The sequence below is a fragment of the Oncorhynchus kisutch genome, linkage group LG4 (genome assembly GCF_002021735.2).
Source record: "Oncorhynchus kisutch isolate 150728-3 linkage group LG4, Okis_V2, whole genome shotgun sequence".
NCBI lineage: Eukaryota > Metazoa > Chordata > Actinopteri > Salmoniformes > Salmonidae > Oncorhynchus > Oncorhynchus kisutch.
The window spans coordinates 23,608,546-23,628,127 of record NC_034177.2 but is presented as its reverse complement, the minus strand read 5'-3'; the positions used below and the strand labels follow the sequence as shown (position 1 = coordinate 23,628,127).

General features: G+C 41.9%; 1 protein-coding gene across 1 annotated transcript in view; it reads right to left on the bottom strand.

The window, feature by feature from the left end:
* Window positions 1-14,245, bottom strand: part of LOC109888560 (fatty acid 2-hydroxylase-like) — a 31,713-nt gene extending 17,468 nt beyond the window's left edge. The window contains exon 1 of the mRNA XM_031822684.1: window positions 13,849-14,245. Coding sequence (XP_031678544.1) covers window positions 13,849-14,130 — 282 coding nt within the window. The 5' untranslated portion in view covers window positions 14,131-14,245. The remainder of the gene's footprint in view (window positions 1-13,848) is intronic.
* Window positions 14,246-19,582: the final 5,337 nt, after the last annotated feature.

The following is a 19,582-nucleotide window of genomic DNA, read 5'->3' as shown; positions in this document are numbered from 1 at the left end:
GTGCAAATACCTTCTGTGGTCCAAGGTCATTGATGACTGTCTTCAGCTCATCTGCAATGTAGAGACTGGTGTGTCTGTTGTCCCTGCTCTTGTAGAATACTGGTTGAGGGGCAGAGATTATGTAGTTAATTATTCCTTGCCCACAAACATTAGACCACCAATCAGAGATGATTGCAATACAGTCTGCTTGCTCTATGATTTGCTTGACCTTCACTTGAATTCTGTTGAACTCTGCATCCAGAAAATGAGTAGATAAAGCATGCATGGTTGCTGGGGTGTATGCTGGGCGAAGAACATTCAGAAATCTCTTCCAATACACATTGCCTGTGAGCATCAGAGGTGAACCAGTTGCTTACACAGCTCAAGCAAGAAATTCATCAGTATTTCTCTGACTACGTTCCTACATTGTCAAAAAAAACTTCTGATTCCAGGAGGATTTTCCTGTAAAGATTAGAAAATTCGTAAAAACAATTCCATGTACAGATAAATATTTAAGCAGTTAGATTAAAACAACTCCTTCGTAAGAATGTTTTAAAATGAAACATGTATGGAAACAGGTGAATCCGGGAGCGTAATCATAGCCTCAAGTGCATTACCATAACTTTTCCTATTCATGAAAATCGAAAATGAAATGAAATAAATATATTCAAACAAGCTTAGCCTTTTGTTAACAACACTGTCATCTCAGATTTTCTAAATATGCTTTATAGCCAATGCTAGACAAGCATTTGTGTAAGTTTATCATGGCATAATGCTATGCTAGGCTCTGCTGGCAGCAGGCAACATTTTCACGACAATAAGAAAAGCAACCAAAATAAATCATTTACCTTTGAGGAACTTCAGATACTTTCACTCAGGAGACTCCCAGTTAGATAGCAAATGTAAATTTTTTCTCAAAATAATATTTTTGTAGGCGAAAAAGCTCCCGTTTGTTCATCCTGCTTGGCTGAGAAATCGACCGAAAAATACTTCAACTATAACACCCAACTTTTTTCAAAATTTGCTCCATAATATCGACAGAAACATGACAAACGTTGTTTAGGATCCATCCTCAAGGTGTTTTTAACATATGTATTCGATAATATATCCGTTGAGGCAATTGGTTTCTCCTAAGAAGCAATTGGAAAAATGGCTACCTCAGTATTTTACGCAAGATTTTCTCCGGGAGACACCATGTGACCACTCGCTATATATGGTCCCTTACAGCCATTCTCCAATGGAAATGCCTAAAAAGACGTCACAATGCTGTAGACACCTTGGGGAATGCGTGGAAAACGTAAGCTCATTCACAGCCATATAAGGAGTCATTGGCATGAGGCGGTTTCAAAAAATGCGGCACTTCCTGATTGGATTTTTATCTGGGTTCTGCCTGTAACATCAGTTCTGTGGCACTCACAAACAATATCTTTGCAGTTTTGGAAACGTCAGAGTGTTTTCTTTCCAAAGCTGTCAATTATATGCATAGTAGAGAATCTTTTCGTTACAAAATATCTTGTTTAAAACGGGAACGTTTTTCATCCAAAAATTAAAATAGCGCCCCCTATATCCAAGAGGTTATTAACACTCCTCAGTTAGCAGGGTCAAGTAAGCTAAAACCCACATGGTATCAAAAAACTAACTAGCAGAAATTGTTAACAAGTTAGAATTGATTTAAAAACACACTTTGCTGTAGGCTACTATTTAACAAAAAAATTGTGTATGTCATAAAATATATTCACCCCACCCAGTATTGTAATTAAAAAACTTACCAGAAAGCATGTAGTCCTTGGCTCAGACAGTGAAGTAGTGTGGGCTCAATAGCATCTCAGTCTGCAAGATCTTGAAAATCAGCTTCACATGTGATGGAAGAATGCACTGTGCATGCAGAGGTTTGCAATTCCATTGAATTGGGGATAGTTTAACCAAAATATGTCACAAGACCTAGAATTGCCTTGTGTATCCCACAAATAAGCCTCAATGTTATAAGCTAACTTCAATGAATTTAAGCAAAATTAACTTCCCATGGAAAATGTCCTGAAAAATTCCGGAAATTTACCAGAAAGTTTCAGATCCTTTGCAACCCTAAATCAGGACACAATCTCAACTATCACACAAACAGACTAATAGTTATGCTAAGTCCAGGCTGTTGTGAAAGATTATGGATGGATAGCTTGTTGTATAAAGGAGCAATAAGAGAACGCAGGGAGTTTCTTAGAACAGTATCAAGCAGATTATTCAAGTGTTTGCAAACAGTTGCTGGGTTGGGCTGTTTAGTCATTTCCAATGGATACAGGTTCAAAGTTTACACTCACACTATTGGAGTCCTTGAGCTGAGCAGTTTGTTAACAAGAGGAGACAAGACAAATTCAGTGTTACTCAAATACATGAGTACTTGAAAAAGATCATAAACATCTACCTCAAGATATTAATCACATCTAAGCATATCTGAGGAGCAATGAGGACCCAGTCAAAGACTCTATTAAGCATATCATTATATCACATTAAAAAAAGGTGTCCCCCAGACGACATCAATAGTTGTCGTCTGGGGGTCATGTGACTCATCTTGGTTAATTGTTAACCATCACTATTATATATGTGCCAGGGTAAACAGTCAGACGGCTACATAGTTGAGAGCAATAAGCCACACACACACACCCTTAATTGAGTGTTAACTAAAACATTATACATCTCATTCAGTGGAGGCTCCTTAGAGGTGGTCCATCCTACTCAAGAAATGTCAGAATTGTTTTAATAATGAAAACATAAAGTTGTCATTTTTAGATGAAACTATGCTAAATATACTGCTCAAAAAAATAAAGGGAACACCAAGTCAATCACACTTCTGTGAAATCAAACTGTCCACTTAGGAAGCAACACTGATTGACAATAAATGTCACATGCTGTTGTGCAAATGGAATAGACAACAGGTGGAAATTATAGGCAATTAGCAAGACATCCCCCAATAAAGGAGTGGTTCTGCAGGTAGTGACCAAAGACCACTTCTCAGTTGCTATGCTTCCTGGCTGATGTTTTGGTCACTTTTGAATGCTGGCGGTGCTTTCACTCTAGTGGTAGCATGAGACGGAGTCTACAACCCACACAAGTAGCTCAGGTAGTGCAGCTCATCCAGGATGGCACATCAATGCGAGCTGTGGCAAGAAGGTTTGCTGTGTCTGTCAGCGTAGTGTCCAGAGCATGGAGGCGCTACCAGGAGACAGGCCAGTACATCAGGAGACATGGAGGAGGCCATAGGAGGGCAACAACCCAGCAGCAGGACCGCTATGTCCGCCTTTGTGCAAGGAGGAGCAGGAGGAGCACTGCTAGAGCCCTGAAAAATGACCTCCAGCAGCCCTCAAATGTGCATGTGTCTGCTCAAATGGTCAGAAACAGACTCCATGGCGGTGGTATGAGGGCCCGATGTCCACAGGTGGGGGTTGTGCTTACAGCCCAACACCGTGCAGGACATTTGGCATTTGCCAGAGAACACCAAGATTGCCAAAATCCCCACTGGCGCACTGTGCTCTTCACAGATGAAAGCAGGTTCACACTGAGCACATGTGACAGACGTGACAGAGTCTGGAGACGCTGTGGAGAATGTTCTGCTGCCTGCAACATCCTCCAGCATGACCGGTTTGGGGGTGGGTCAGTCATGGTGTGGGGTGGCATTTCTTTGGGGGGGCCGCACAGCCCTCCATGTGCTCGCCAGAGGTAGCCTGACTGCCATTAGGTACCGAGATGAGATCCTCAGACCCCTTGTGAGACCATATGCTGGTGCGGTTGGCCCTGGGTTCCTCCTAATGCAAGACAATGCTAGACCTCATGTGGCTGGAGTGTGTCAGCATTTCCTGCAAGAGGAAGGCATTGATGCTATGGACTGGCCCGCCCGTTCCCCAGACCTGAATCCAATTGAGCACATCTGAGACATCATGTATCGCTCCATCCACCAACGCCACGTTGCACCACAGACTGTCCAGGAGTTGGCAGATGCTTTAGTCCAGGTCTGGGAGGAGATCCCTCAAGAGACCATCCGCCACCTCATGAGGAGCATGCCCAGGTGTTGTAGGGAGGTCATACAGGCACGTGGAGGCCACACACACTACTGAGACTCGTTTTGACTTGTTTTAAGGACATTACATCAAAGTTGGATCAGCCTGTAGTGTGGTTTTCCACTTTAATTCTGAGTGTGACTCCAAATCCAGACCTCCATGGGTTGATAAATTTGATTTCCATTGATAATTTGTGTGATTTTGTTGTCAGCACATTCAACTATGTAAAGTAAAAAGTATTTAATAAGAATATTTCATTCATTCAGATCTAGGATGTGTTATTTTAGTGTTCCCTTTATTTTTTTGAGCAGTGTATATTCACGTCACCAAATTACTGATTAAAACATACTGTTTTGCAATGAAGGTCTACAGCACTCTCTAGGGTAGCACCATGGTGTAGCCAGAGGAAAGTTAGTTTCCGCCCTCCTCTGGGTACATTGACTTCAATACAAAACCTAGAGGCTCATGGTTCTCAACCCCTTCAATAGACTTACACAGTAATTATGATGACTTCCGGAAATGTCGTCCAACCTCTGAGCTCTTGCAGCAAGAATTGACATGTTGTCCATGCAATCAAAAGGATCAGAGAATGAATCAGTACTGAAAGCATAAGCTACAGCTAACTGGCACTGGAGTGCTTAAACTGTGGTCAGTAGTTGACTCAAAGAGAAAGAAAGAACAGTTTAATTAATTTCTTAAAAAATATGTTTTCATTAAAAAAAAAATAATCTTAGTTTACATTTCACTTACTTAGCTAGCTAATGCAACTATTTTAGCCTAAACAACAACCTGACTCAAACAGAGAGGATGCTATTTATGTTAGCTAACTGGCTATCCAACACCGCAACTCTTCCAACTCAAGGTAAGCTTTCGGTTTTATTAATTTATTGCCACCAGGGCCCGCCGGTGTAACTGCTAGCTATACACTGTACTGCATGATTGTACACATGGATTGGTTTGTGGGTTTACTAACACGTGAACGTAAACTCACCCCATTCCGTACAAATGTGCGCAACCGCAACATTCAAATGAAAACTAATGGGACTGTAGCGACTGTGTTGACTTCAAAATCTGGGGTATGAACTACGTTTCTATTCAAGCATTGATCGACATGGTAATAGCTCTATAGTATTGGCTCTATAAAAACTGACCCTCCGTTACATCGTGAAGTGTCATGCCGTAACGTACAGCACGCATAAAGCAACTATTTCTGTCTTACAATCGCTCTCCACCAGGTGTAGCACTTCTCTCATCGTTTAAAAACAAGAAATGGACAGTGACAGGGGTAAGGGGATACCTAGTCATTTTTTTGCGTCATCACTGCATGTGATCATCATTCTCAAAGCCGCGGTTTACTTCTGAAGATCACTTTAGCACCGCCCTCAAAATCCGATTCAAATTCGACACAAACCTTCAACTCTTTATAGTGTTTTATTTACATTTTAGAGGCAATAAGGTGATAAGTTGGACAGATCGAGTGAAAAAAAAGCTATTTTCCCCACACAACATCTCTCCTTCTCACTATCACGCATTAGTTTCGCTTCCCCGCCCGCCATTTTTAAAAAGACCTGACGGAGCTCATTGCCTTGTTGAATTATGCAGAAACGGGCAGTGTATAGGTCATCTAATTGATTATGTTGGAAAGGGGAGAAATTGTGCTTTACAATGGTATTGACATTACATTTGATCTGGAAGTATTTCGTTTTTGGGGTGCTAAAATAAGGTCAGTTGTACGGACCAAGGCGATGTACAAAAGTGAGTGAGTTTACATTAGTTCTAGTAGCTATGTTGACTATGACGTTAGCTAATATGATGACAATGATGTAGGTTATGTAGCGGTGATGTATGAACATTTGGCTTGGAGTTTTTTTCCCACCTGTTCACAAACAGCTGTTGTGTAGTGCACTGAAGTCCACAAGTAAAGGGAAAAGGTGAGAGGAGGAGAGTGTGTTGATGTCAGAAGGAACTAGACAACGAGCAAAGTGACGATGCTGTATGTGCCTGCTATGAAAGTCAACTGTGTGTGAAGGTGATCAGGGGTGTGTTCATTCAGCCGATTCTGTTGCAAAATGAAAATCGTAATGAAACGGGATGGACCAACCTGAACTTGTCCAATGGAAACTCTAGTTTAAGTTGCAAAACAGAACATTTTTCAACTGTTTGTACTAATGATCACACCCCAGATCAGCTAGATGCAAGCAAGAGTTTACAAGGCGGTATTGAATGCCTCACTGTCGGTCACCTTGATTACTCCGATTTGTCTCAACCTGTGCACCGACGTTATAAACTTTAATTTCTAGGCTAGGTTGTAAAATGGCACCAACCGCCACTGACCTCATTGTCAGATAAGTCTCATTCACATCAGTTGAAATGGCTCTGTTGAAATGTGTATGAGCAGGCTCTCTCGCTTTCTCAACCCAGGGCCTATTGGGTATGAAACTACCACCTTGTCACATCTCGGCTGCAAATTGCTAATTGCAGCAAGTGGGTAATGAAGAAATTAAGGTTGACTTAATTACACAATTAAAGTAACTTACGGCACATGCATTCAAGTGACAACAGTCACCGTGCACAAATGTCACCTCAGCTGTTTATTAAAGTGTAAAAACAGTCCCAGGCAGGGTGTTTCAAATTTTAGGAATTTGTCTGCCATATAACAATGATTCCATTTAGGGGAGTAAGATGTCTTTATAAAAGTGTGACTTTTCCTTGTGGAAGACATTGTGGAGAGAAACAGTAACAGGGTATGGTGGTGTGAGCCCTCTCCCTCTCCTCAAACACACCGAGGTTTAAGTTAGGATAGCAGGATAACTCAGCTCCTCTCACTAATACATCCAGTCAAACCTGACTGGCAAGAAATCAAGATAATTTGTGTGCGTGTTGTTTGTGAATGAGAGTCATCTTTCTTTCAGTTGGGTGGATAGGGATGGTACTACAAGCAGAGAGAGAAACTGTAGCTGGATACGTTTGGGACTTGGTATCATGTTACTACATGTACAGTTAGACAAGATACTGACATTATTTTCCCACAATATCCCAGAAAAGCCCTTATAGATTTCAAACACGATATGGACATGGTGACCAGTGAGTTGAGCTAGATTCAGTCTGAGCAGCAGGCAACCACTGAAAATCTCTTGCGGGGGAAACTGGGAAGACTCTTCAGTATACAGATTCATATTTAGTAGGTAGAAAATTCAAAGCTCACAGATTGGGAAAGACAGGTGTAAGGGTATCTCCACATATACCAACATGGTCTCAGCATTTCGTATTATTCTGTACGTAAATCCGAGACACTCCATTTAGTATGATATGTTAGATTTTGTATGGTATGTATTCATTTGTGGATGTCAATCATTAAAGTTGTATGTTACTAATTACAATTTGTATGATATGTTACAGATTACAATCAAGGTTAGCTAGGTGGCTCGGTTTCTAACATTAGCTATCTGGCTAACATTAGCTAGACTTGGGGTTACAGTTACAGTTAGGAGTTAGGTTAAAGGGTTAACGGAAGGATTTGCTAATATGCAAAGTAATTGCAAAGCAGCAAAAAAGTAATAAAAGTTGTTGCTAATTACAAAAAAAAAATCTAAAGTTGTCCGTGATGAGATTCAAACACACAACCTTTCGGTTGCTAGACATTCACGTTATACGTCTACCCATCCACACCAACCAACTCCTTTTCATTTTTTCTTTAAGTAACCAACCATAATTTATCATACTACATTTCAGTGTCCCGGGTTTAAGTTTATTATGTTACATCTAGTCTGTATATACATTTTAGCACACATGAACATCATAAATGACCAGGACAATTTTTACCTTTATTTAACCAGGCAAGTCAGTTAAGAACACATTCTTATTTTCAATGACGGCCTGGGAACAGTGGGTTAACTGCCTGTTCAGGGGCAGAACAACAGATTTGTACCTTGTCAGCTCCGGGGTTTGAACTCGCAACCTTCCGGTTACTAGTCCAACGCTCTAACCACTAGGCTACGCTGCCACCCCATGCTGACATGGGCCTTTGCAGACCTAAATAACACTAACATCAGGAAGTAGGCATAGAAAGATGATTTTATATGTTCTTCGTGCTTTTAGCTCAGCATAAGATGTTAGTCTCTTAACTGATACAATAGGTTTGAGGAAGGCGGCTCCCCCCCACTGGGCAAAAACTGGTCATTCCAACAACAAAAATGTAATGTGATTTGTTCAACACTTTTTCAGTTACTACATGACTCCATGTGTGTTATTTCATAGTTTTTATGTCTTCACTACTAATTCTACAATGTAGAAATTAGTAAGAAATAAAGAAAAACCACTGAATGAGTAGGTTTGTCCAAACTTTTGAATGGTACTGTATATTTATTATTTTCATGAGTAAGACACGTAGTTTGGACACTTGTGAAGTTACACATGTACATTTTAGATGTGGTCACCCTAATTCCATCAGAGAAAACATTGCTACTGCAACATGCTAACACCATATTTTCACATGTGAGGAGAAAAACATTATTTCAACCCCACATGTGAATCTCCAATTCCACATGTGAAAGTGAGATTTTCACAGATGGAGTTCTTACATCTGAACCTGCAAATTAGATTTTCACATGTGTACTTGTAAAAAAAACATTCACATGTGTACTTGTAAAAAAAACATTCACATGTGGAATTGCATTTGAAACTGAATATCAGATTTTAACAAGTGAAAGTTAACATGTGAAACAGCCTGTCAATTGAAACTAAACCCGATGGTTTGAATTGAAGTGAGAAAATCAGACTTTCACAGTGAGATGAACATGGTTGAAATGACATACTAAGGCATAACTAATGACGAGCACAAGGGAACAGTTCCAAGTGTTTAACTGTGGTTAAAACCCCCATGCAGTTATTCTTTTTTTTAATCATCACTGTATGTCTCAAATCACTGTGTGTTTGTTTAATGAAAATAACTAAAAAGTATATTGTTTTATCATTTATTTCCCTGACCCTCCTTTGAGCATTTCAAGGGCCAATCTGACCATATAGGCATTAGCAAACAAATTTGAAGATATTTACATACACCGCCCTGATTGCCTGATAGGATAGTTGAGAGCCCACCCCCTTACCCAGATTAACAGTCATTGGTCTATTATAAATCAGATGACATTGTGACATCATGATGTGGGCTGAAAGTTCCATCCCACTTGAACAGGCTGAAATTCAAGGCATTTTTTTTTCAAACCGCTCTTACACACAAAAAAAAATATATACATTTCAGAGTGTTATTTTAACCTCATAGTTTGGAAATATAAAAAAACAGGAAAAGCAAGTGTTCAATTGCACTGCCCCTGTAAATTGCAGTCTGGACACAGACATGCCAAACGTAGTCAATAAGCTCCTCCTTAAAGGCAGAAGAAAATAGAGCCCGGTGTGTAACTGTGGTAAACGGGATCAAGACAGTGACACAGTGTTTAACTGTGGTAAAACGGGATCAAGACAGTGACACAGTGTTTAACTGTGGAAAACTGGATCAAGACAGTGACACAGTGTTTAACTGTGGTAAAACGGGATCAAGACAGTGACACAGTGTTTAACTGTGGTTAACAGGATCAAGGCAGTGACAGTGTTTAACTGTGGTAAAACGGGATCAAGACAGTGACACAGTGTGTAACTGTGGTTAACAGGATCAAGGCAGTGACAGTGTGTAACTGTGGTTAACAGGATCAAGACAGTGACAGTGTTTAACTGTGGTAAACGGGATCAAGACAGTGACACAGTGTTTAACTGTGGTAAACGGGATCAAGACAGTGACACAGTGTTTAACTGTGGTAAAACGGGATCAAGACAGTGACACAGTGTTTAACTGTGGTAAAACGGGATCAAGACAGTGACACAGTGTTTAACTGTGGTAAAACGGGATCAAGACAGTGACACAGTGTTTAACTGTGGTAAAACGGGATCAAGACAGTGACACAGTGTTTAACTGTGGTAAAACGGGATCAAGACAGTGACACAGTGTTTAACTGTGGTAAAACGGGATCAAGACAGTGACACAGTGTTTAACTGTGGTAAAACGGGATCAAGACAGTGACAAAACCACATGCCCCCCCTTTGCCCACACTAGGTACTGGAGGAGAGATAATCTGTTTTATCCTATCTTCATTTTCTGGTAGACATTGTTTTCAACTCCGTCTCCAACTAAACCTGCATGTCGCCTACCACCATTAGAGTGATGGAAAGTTTCTCTCAAATTCGCTGACTATGTTATGGGTCATACAGTACTCTGCTTGCATAGTGGGTCAAATCTGACTCAGACAGACAGGATTGACCAGTTTTAAAATACAAACACAGTGAGATTCTGAAAGGAATTGCCTTTCTGACAAAACCTTTGTTGCAAGTAATACACACAAAACATTTTTTTTTTTATAAATAAAAATAATTTAAAAAACACACACCATCTTTCGCTCTTTTGATTATGTTGTCATGGTAACATGCCTGAGAGTCTTTTTCTACTTTGACAACGCTCTTTAAAATGTCATCAACTCCGCACTGATAACTTTGGCTTAAATAAACTCCGCAAAAAATAACCGTCCTCTCACTGTCAACTGCGTTTATTTTCAGCAAACTTAACGTGTAAATATTTATGAACATAACAAGATTCAACAACTGAGTAACAGACATGGGAGTAACAGAAATTGAATGTGTCCCTGTCTCCCTGTCTTAGGCGTCTCACAGTACGGACATTGCAATGTATTTCCCTGGCCACATCTGCAGTCCTCATGCCTCCTTGCAGCATGCCTAAGCCATGTTCACGCAGATGAGCAGGGACCCTGGGCATCTTTCTTTTGGTGTTTTTCAGAGTCAGTAGAAAGGCCTCTTCAGTGTCCTAAGTTTTCATAACTGTGAACTTAATTGCCTACCGTCTGTAAGCTGTTAGTGTCTTAATGACCGTTCCACAGGTGCATGTTCATTAATTGTTTATGGTTCACTGAACAAGCATAGGAAACAGTGTTTAAACCCTTTACAATGAAGATCTGTGAAGTTATTTGGATTTTTACGAATTATCTTTGAAAGACAGGGTCCTGGAAAAAGGACGTTTTTTTCTGAGTTTAGTTCAGTGTTGTACACCAGTGGAGTCCGGTGGGAGGAGCTATAGGAGGACGGGCTCATTGTAATGGCTGGAATGGAATAAAAGGAAAGAACTCAAACGTGTGGTTTCCATATGTTTGATACCATTCCAATAATTCCATTCCAACCGTTACCTCCAGCCCGTCCTCCTATAGCTCCTCCCACCAGCCTCCACTGGCTTGTATGCAGTCTACAGACACTAAGATACAACGTAAACACTATACAGAAGATACAACGTCAATCCTATGGGTCCTGGTTAAAAGTAGTGCATTATATAGGGAATAGGGTGCCATTTACTTCCTTCAACAAAGTAGTGAATTATATAGGGAATAGGGTGCCATTTACTTCCTTCAACAAAGTAGTGAATTATATAGGGAATAGGGTGCCATTTACTTCCTTCAACAAAGTAGTGAATTATATAGGGAATAGGGTGCCATTTACTTCCTTCAACAAAGTAGTGAATTATATAGGGAATAGGGTGCCATTTACTTCCTTCAACAAAGTAGTGAATTATATAGGGAATAGGGAGCCATTTGGCTCCTTCTCCATGAGATCAGACCCAGGACATGAAATCATTGATCGTTCCAAATGGATGTTTTAATAGACTGTCTGTTATGATAGCAACAAATCTCTGTTCTACAGAACAGGAACCACCCCCTTTCAAAAATGTTCACCTTTTGTTGCCTTCGAGCCTGAAATGAAAACTAAAAATCTGACTTTTTCACGGCTTTATTTACACACATTAACCCACAATAGCCAAGTGAAAAGAATGTAACCTAAAAAAAAACTTCAGCAGATGAATTAAAGTAAAACACATTATTTGGATAAGTGAACACCCCACCTTACAATTGCAATTACAAACTTGCTGAGGTATAACCAACCAAAATTGAACTTTTTGGCCTGAACGAAAACGATGTCTGGCGAAAACCCAATAAATCTTTCCACCCAAAGAACACCGTGCCTACAGTAAAGCACACCGTGCCTACAGTAAAGCACACCGTGCCTACAGTAAAGGACACCGTGCCTACAGTAAAGGACACCGTGCCTACAGTAAAGGACACCGTGCCTACAGTAAAGCACACCGTGCCTACAGTAAAGCACACCGTGCCTACAGTAAAGCACATCGTGCCTACAGTAAAGGACACCGTGCCTACAGTAAAGGACACCGTGCCTACAGTAAAGGACACCGTGCCTACAGTAAAGGACACCGTGCCTACAGTAAAGCACACCGTGCCTACAGTAAAGCACACCGTGCCTACAGTAAAGAACACCGTGCCTACAGTAAAGGACACCGTGCCTACAGTAAAGCACACTGTGCCTACAGTAAAGCACACCGTGCCTACAGTAAAGCACAGTGGTGGCGGCATCCTGTTGTGGTGGTGTTTCTCTTCAGAAGTGACTGGACCACTTGTCAGGATAGAAGGGGAAATGGACAGTGCAAAATGCAGACAGATTCTTGAGGAGAACCTGCAGCCATATTCCAGGAAGTTGAAAATGGGAAGATATTTCACGTTTCAGCATGATAATGACCCAAAGCAACTGTACAGTGGCTGAAGGACAAGAAGGTGAATGTCCTTGAGTGGCCTAGTCAGAGCCCGAACGAATCGAGAATCTGTGGAATGACTTGAAGAGTGCAGTCCATGAGCTGTCACTGTGCAATTTGACTGAGCTTGAATAATTCTGCAAGGAAGAATGGGCACATATTGCACAGTCTGGGTGTGCACAGTTAGTAGAGATGTATTCAAAGAGACTCATGGCTGTAATTCAAGCAAAAGGTGATTCCACCAAGGTTTAACTCAGGGGGGTGTTCACTTATCCAAGTAGGGTATTTTAATATTTGAATTGTAAATCATTTGAGGGTTTTTTTCTCACTTGGATATTGTGGCTTACTGTTTTGTAAATAAAGCTGGGGGGAAAAAAGTTGCATTTTGTGTTTTCATTTGAGGCTGTAAGGCAACAAAATGTGAACATTTTGAATGGGGTTGGTGACTTTCTATGCCCACTGTATATGGGCATAGTATATTCCTTCACATTCTTAACAACAATATTGTTGTGCCATCATGTCCTAATGCCTCCACATTAGAGAGTATGATGAATGACAAACTTAGCCTCTCCTCTATTTATTCAGGTTCAACGGGCAGCCAATAGAAAGCAATTGCGGCTGGCAGAGCAAGCCAGGCAATTTTATCCTTCAAGAAAAGCCCAAGTATCCAAAGTTGCCCCTGCCAAGAGTGAGACAAGTGGAGCCACACAGAGCTATCTTATTCCTCACAGAAGAAAACTAGGGGGAATTAAAGAAATGCAACAGGCCAAACATCAAGCGACAATACAAATAAATATATATATATATATATATATTTGTAACTCAGAAAATGCACTTATTTTTGTGAAAATCCACTCCTATAAAATACTGTCTTTACTCATCTAATGTACTGTAAGTTCGATCAACATTCATGTTTACAAAACACATGCATGTGGTTTACAAATAGGGGAAATGAGAGAATGATAGATGCAAATAGGAAATGCGTCTCAAAGCAGATGTGAAAATCACACCTACATGTGCAGCAAGTTCCGTTTTACCATGAGAAAATGAAGCATATCCTACTTTACTGTAGTCTACTTTCAGTCACAGACAATAAACTATGCTTGAGTTAAAAGTATCTGAGATATACTTGTTATTCTTTTTGAAGGCTTTTCATTGGCATATAGGCTGCACCTGTATTTCATCGGCACTACCGTCTGTGTCCAGCTCTCCGATGTAGTACTGTTCCATCCACCGCCTTGCGTTCTCCGAGTGCCGGTGTGGGGGTCCCGCCATCTCCATCTTGATATCATTCCCTGACCGGCTTAATATTAGAGCCTCTCCACCCGGGTGAATACGAAGGAATCCCGTCACATCATAAATTCTCGTCCCCGTTAATACCCAACATGAGTTTTTGGTGGAATGATTGGCTACCTCCTTCTCAGAGAAAAACCGAGTTGATTCCGATGGAGACATTTCGATGTTGAAGTATGCACAAAAAAATAACTAAAGGAATGGGTCAAGCCCCCTTGGCATGCCGACTGACCGCGTACTGACTTCTAGCTCATCTCAGCACTGACTGATTTTACCCGATCAACTCATTTACATATCATGAATTATTCACTGCTCAAGACTGTTCTAAACTCAGCATTTGATCTACCTGTTGCGCGCTAGCTTTTTACCTCCAATGTTTACAGCTCTAATATAATTATTCCAACGTTAATTAGGGGTTGAAGCCAGCGTAGCTGGGTGAAACGCTATTGTATTTGTTGGGGTTCAAGCAGAATATCTGGTGAAACCATATTGCATTTGTTGGCGTTCATTATTATACATCTTCTGCCAAGGAAAGCTGACATGAACATTCCTGTAAAATCATTTCTATGATGATGCAAAATCGCATGATGGTAAAGGGCCATTGGCCTTATCCTCTCATGCAAATGCCATGCCAATTGGCTGTATGGTGGTGCTATAACAAGCAATTGAAAATGCTAACTTTGAAAGGTCACGCCCCACCCGGTGTGACATATAGTCCAGAAATTCGGCCCTTCTCCTCCACAATGAAATAATTTGCCTCAAGGACCTATAAGGTCTGCCATGACGGATTTTCCACGAATTTTTATTTTGTGAAAACTACATCATATGCTACTCCTCTAGCACCGAATGACCGATCTGCAAGAATCTGCAAGAAACTTGATATGTGGCATCTATGGACCAAGCTCTCTCAACGCATTTTCCAGACTATTACCTCGAACAACATGTCCGCTACTGACCAATAAAAATGAACGTGGGTGTGGTCTGGCACATAAACACATAAATTAGACATGAATATTCATATTGTAACAAAACGGGTTATATCGAAATGCTGTCAAGACTCAACAAATGCAAGCACATTCAGATCATCCACACGGTGGCGCTATAAATTAGACATATTTATATATCTTGACGGTTTGACTCAGAATGCTGGAATTTGTCACACATGCTCAGAGATATGAGTTCAGTAAAACTGTAAACGTATGCTTAAGTTTGGCCGCATGGTGGCACTGTTGGGCAGGAAAAACGGCCAGTATGTTTGAGTTATGGTAAATGGTGTACATTTTTCTACATTTTTAAACATCATCTTCTCAGAAACCACTAAACCGATCTCTCAAAAACTTGTATTACAGTATAAATTGCAAGATCTTTAACTGCATTGTAAATTAAGTTGATATCTTTAACGTTATGGCCCTAATCCAGAAGCTAGTTCAGAAGCTAGTTAGCTCCTTTACTGGCAAATCGTTAGTATCCAGCTAACCACGGTTTGTGGTCATCAGCTATCCTTTAGCTCGAAAATCTATCGCCAGTTCTGTACGGCGCAGCGCGGCTCGGAACGGAACATACCGGACCAATTTTTCTCTCCATGTCCCTGGATTTCGACTGCTCTCTGGACATTCATACCCGGATCTCACAGCTAGCTAGCTGCTATCCGTGTGACTATCGGCCTTCGTCGATTCCGGAGCAAACATCAATTATTCCGGAGCTAGCAAGCTCCGTCAATCACTCCTGAGTTCCATCAATCACACCTGGGCTGCAGTCACCTATCCGGACCCGTTTTACTGCTTTCGCGGAGCCCCACCGGGCCTTCACAACTGGACTGCCGACGTTATCTACCCGAAGGAGTTATTTGGCTGGCTCCTCCGTCGCGACGTTACCTGAACGCCCATCTGCGGCCTGCTAACCGTTAGCTGTCTTACCGGCTGCTATCTGAATAGACAATCGGACATTTTTTTTTAAATATATTTATTTTTATTTTTTTATTTTTTTATTATTATTATTATTATGTTTTCTTCTTGGGCCTCTATAACTATATCTATTGTTTTTATTTTTGTTGTTGTTGTGTGATTTGGATTAATCCCCTCTACCACACGGAACCCCACTAATCTACTGACGCAAGAGGTAGCTAACAACAGACCTCCATCCTATGCTAGCCTGCTACCGATGCCCTGGCTAGCTGTCTAAATCACCAACCAACATCTCCACTCACCGGACCCTTTTGATCACTCGACTAAGCATGCCTCTCCTCAATGTCAATATGTCTTGTCCATTTCTGTTCTGGTTAGTGTTTATTGGCTTATTTCACTGTAGAGCCTCTAGTCCTGCTCACTATACCTTATCCAACCTATTAGTTCCACCACCCACACATGCAATGACATCTCCTGGTTTCAACGATGTTTCTAGAGACAATATCTCTCTCTTCATCACTCAATACCTAGGTTTACCTCCACTGTATTCACATCCTACCATACATTTGTCTGTACATTATACCTTGATGCTATTTTATCGCCCCCAGAAACCTCCTTTTACTCTATGTTCCAGACGTTCTAGACGACCAATTCTCATAGCTTTTAGCCGTACCCTTATTCTACTCCTCCTATGTTCCTCTGGCGATGTAGAGGTGAATCCAGGCCCTGCAGTGCCTAGCTCCACTCCTATTCCCCAGGCGCTCTCTTTTGACGACTTCTGTAACCGTAATAGCCTTGGTTTCATGCATGTTAACATTAGAAGCCTCCTCCCTAAGTTTGTTCTATTCACTGCTTTAGCACACTCTGCCAACCCGGATGTTCTAGCTGTGTCTGAATCCTGGCTTAGGAAGACCACCAAAAACTCAGACATTTTAATTCCAAACTACAACATTTTCAGACAAGATAGAACTGCCAAAGGGGGCGGTGTTGCAATCTACTGCAAAGATAGCCTGCAGAGTTCTGTCCTACTATCCAGGTCTGTACCCAAACAATTTGAACTTCTACTTTTAAAAATCCACCTCTCTAAAAACAAGTCTCTCACTGTTGCCGCCTGCTATAGACCACCCTCTGCCCCCAGCTGTGCTCTGGACACCATATGTGAACTGATTGCCCCCCATCTATCTTCAGAGTTCGTGCTGCTAGGCGACCTAAACTGGAACATGCTTAACACCCCAGCCATCCTACAATCTAAACTTGATGCCCTCAATCTCACACAAATTATCAATGAACCTACCAGGTACCTCCCCAAAACCTTAAACACGGGCACCCTCATAGATATCATCCTAACCAACTTCCCCTCTAAATACACCTCTGCTGTCTTCAACCAAGATCTCAGCGATCACTGCCTCATTGCCTGCATCCGTAATGGGTCAGCGGTCAAACGACCGCCACTCATCACTGTAAAACGCTCCCTGAAACACTTCTGCGAGCAGGCCTTTCTAATCGACCTGGCCGGGGTATCCTGGAAGGATATTGATCTCATCCCGTCAGTAGAGGATGCCTGGATATTTTTTAAAAATGCCTTCCAAACCATCCTAAATAAACATGCCCCATTCAAGAAATTTAGAACCAGGAACAGATATAGCCCTTGGTTCTCCCCAGACCTGACTGCCCTTAACCAACACAAAAACATCCTATGGCGTTCTGCATTAGCATCGAACAGCCCCCGTGATATGCAGCTGTTCAGGGAAGCTAGAAATCATTATACACAGGCAGTTAGAAAAGCCAAGGCTAGCTTTTTCAAGCAGAAATTTGCTTCCTGCAACACTAACTCAAAAAAGTTCTGGGACACTGTAAAGTCCATGGAGAATAAGAACACCTCCTCCCAGCTGCCCACTGCACTGAAGATAGGAAACACTGTCACCACTGATAAATCCACCATAATTGAGAATTTCAATAAGCATTTTTCTACGGCTGGCCATGCTTTCCACCTGGCTACTCCTACCCCGGACAACAGCACTGCACCCCCAACAGCAACTCGCCCAAGCCTTCCCCATTTCTCCTTCTCCCAAATCCATTCAGCTGATGTTCTGAAAGAGCTGCAAAATCTGGACCCCTACAAATCAGCCGGGCTAGACAATCTGGACCCTTTCTTTCTAAAATTATCTGCCGAAATTGTTGCCACCCCTATTACTAGCCTGTTCAACCTCTCTTTCGTGTCGTCTGAGATTCCCAAAGATTGGAAAGCAGCTGCGGTCATCCCCCTCTTCAAAGGGGGGGACACTCTTGACCCAAACTGCTACAGACCTATATCTATCCTACCGTGCCTTTCTAAGGTCTTCGAAAGCCAAGTCAACAAACAGATTACCGACCATTTCGAATCTCACCATACCTTCTCTGCTATGCAATCTGGTTTCAGAGCTGGTCATGGGTGCACCTCAGCCACGCTCAAGGTCCTAAACGATATCTTAACCGCCATCGATAAGAAACATTACTGTGCAGCCGTATTCATTGATCTGGCCAAGGCTTTCGACTCTGTCAATCACCATATCCTCATCGGCAGACTCGACAGCCTTGGTTTCTCAAATGATTGCCTCGCCTGGTTCACCAACTACTTCTCTGATAGAGTTCAGTGTGTCAAATCGGAGGGTCTGCTGTCCGGACCTCTGGCAGTCTCTATGGGGGTGCCACAGGGTTCAATTCTTGGACCGACTCTCTTCTCTGTATACATCAATGAGGTCGCTCTTGCTGCTGGTGAGTCCCTGATCCACCTCTACGCAGACGACACCATTCTGTATACTTCCGGCCCTTCTCTGGACACTGTGTTAACAACCCTCCAGGCAAGCTTCAATGCCATACAACTCTCCTTCCGTGGCCTCCAATTGCTCTTGAATGCAAGTAAAACTAAATGCATGCTCTTCAACCGATCGCTGCCTGCACCTACCCGCCTGTCCAACATCACTACTCTGGACGGCTCTGACTTAGAATACGTGGACAACTACAAATACTTAGGTGTCTGGTTAGATTGTAAACTCTCCTTCCAGACCCATATCAAACATCTCCAATCCAAAGTTAAATCTAGAATTGGCTTCCTATTTCGCAACAAAGCATCCTTCACTCATGCTGCCAAACATACCCTTGTAAAACTGACCATCCTACCAATCCTCGACTTTGGCGATGTCATTTACAAAATAGCCTCCAATACCCTACTCAACAAATTGGATGCAGTCTATCACAGTGCAATCCGTTTTATCACCAAAGCCCCATATACTACCCACCATTGCGACCTGTATGCTCTCGTTGGCTGGCCCTCGCTTCATACTCGTCGCCAAACCCACTGGCTCCATGTCATCTACAAGACACTGCTAGGTAAAGTCCCCCCTTATCTCAGCTCGCTGGTCACCATAGCATCTCCCACCTGTAGCACACGCTCCAGCAGGTATATCTCTCTAGTCACCCCCAAAACCAATTCTTTCTTTGGCCGCCTCTCCTTCCAGTTCTCTGCTGCCAATGACTGGAACGAACTACAAAAATCTCTGAAACTGGAAACACTTATCTCCCTCACTAGCTTTAAGCACCAACTGTCAGAGCAGCTCACAGATTACTGCACCTGTACATAGCCCACCTATAATTTAGCCCAAACAACTACCTCTTTCCCAACTGTATTTAATTTTTATTTATTTATTTATTTTGCTCCTTTGCACCCCATT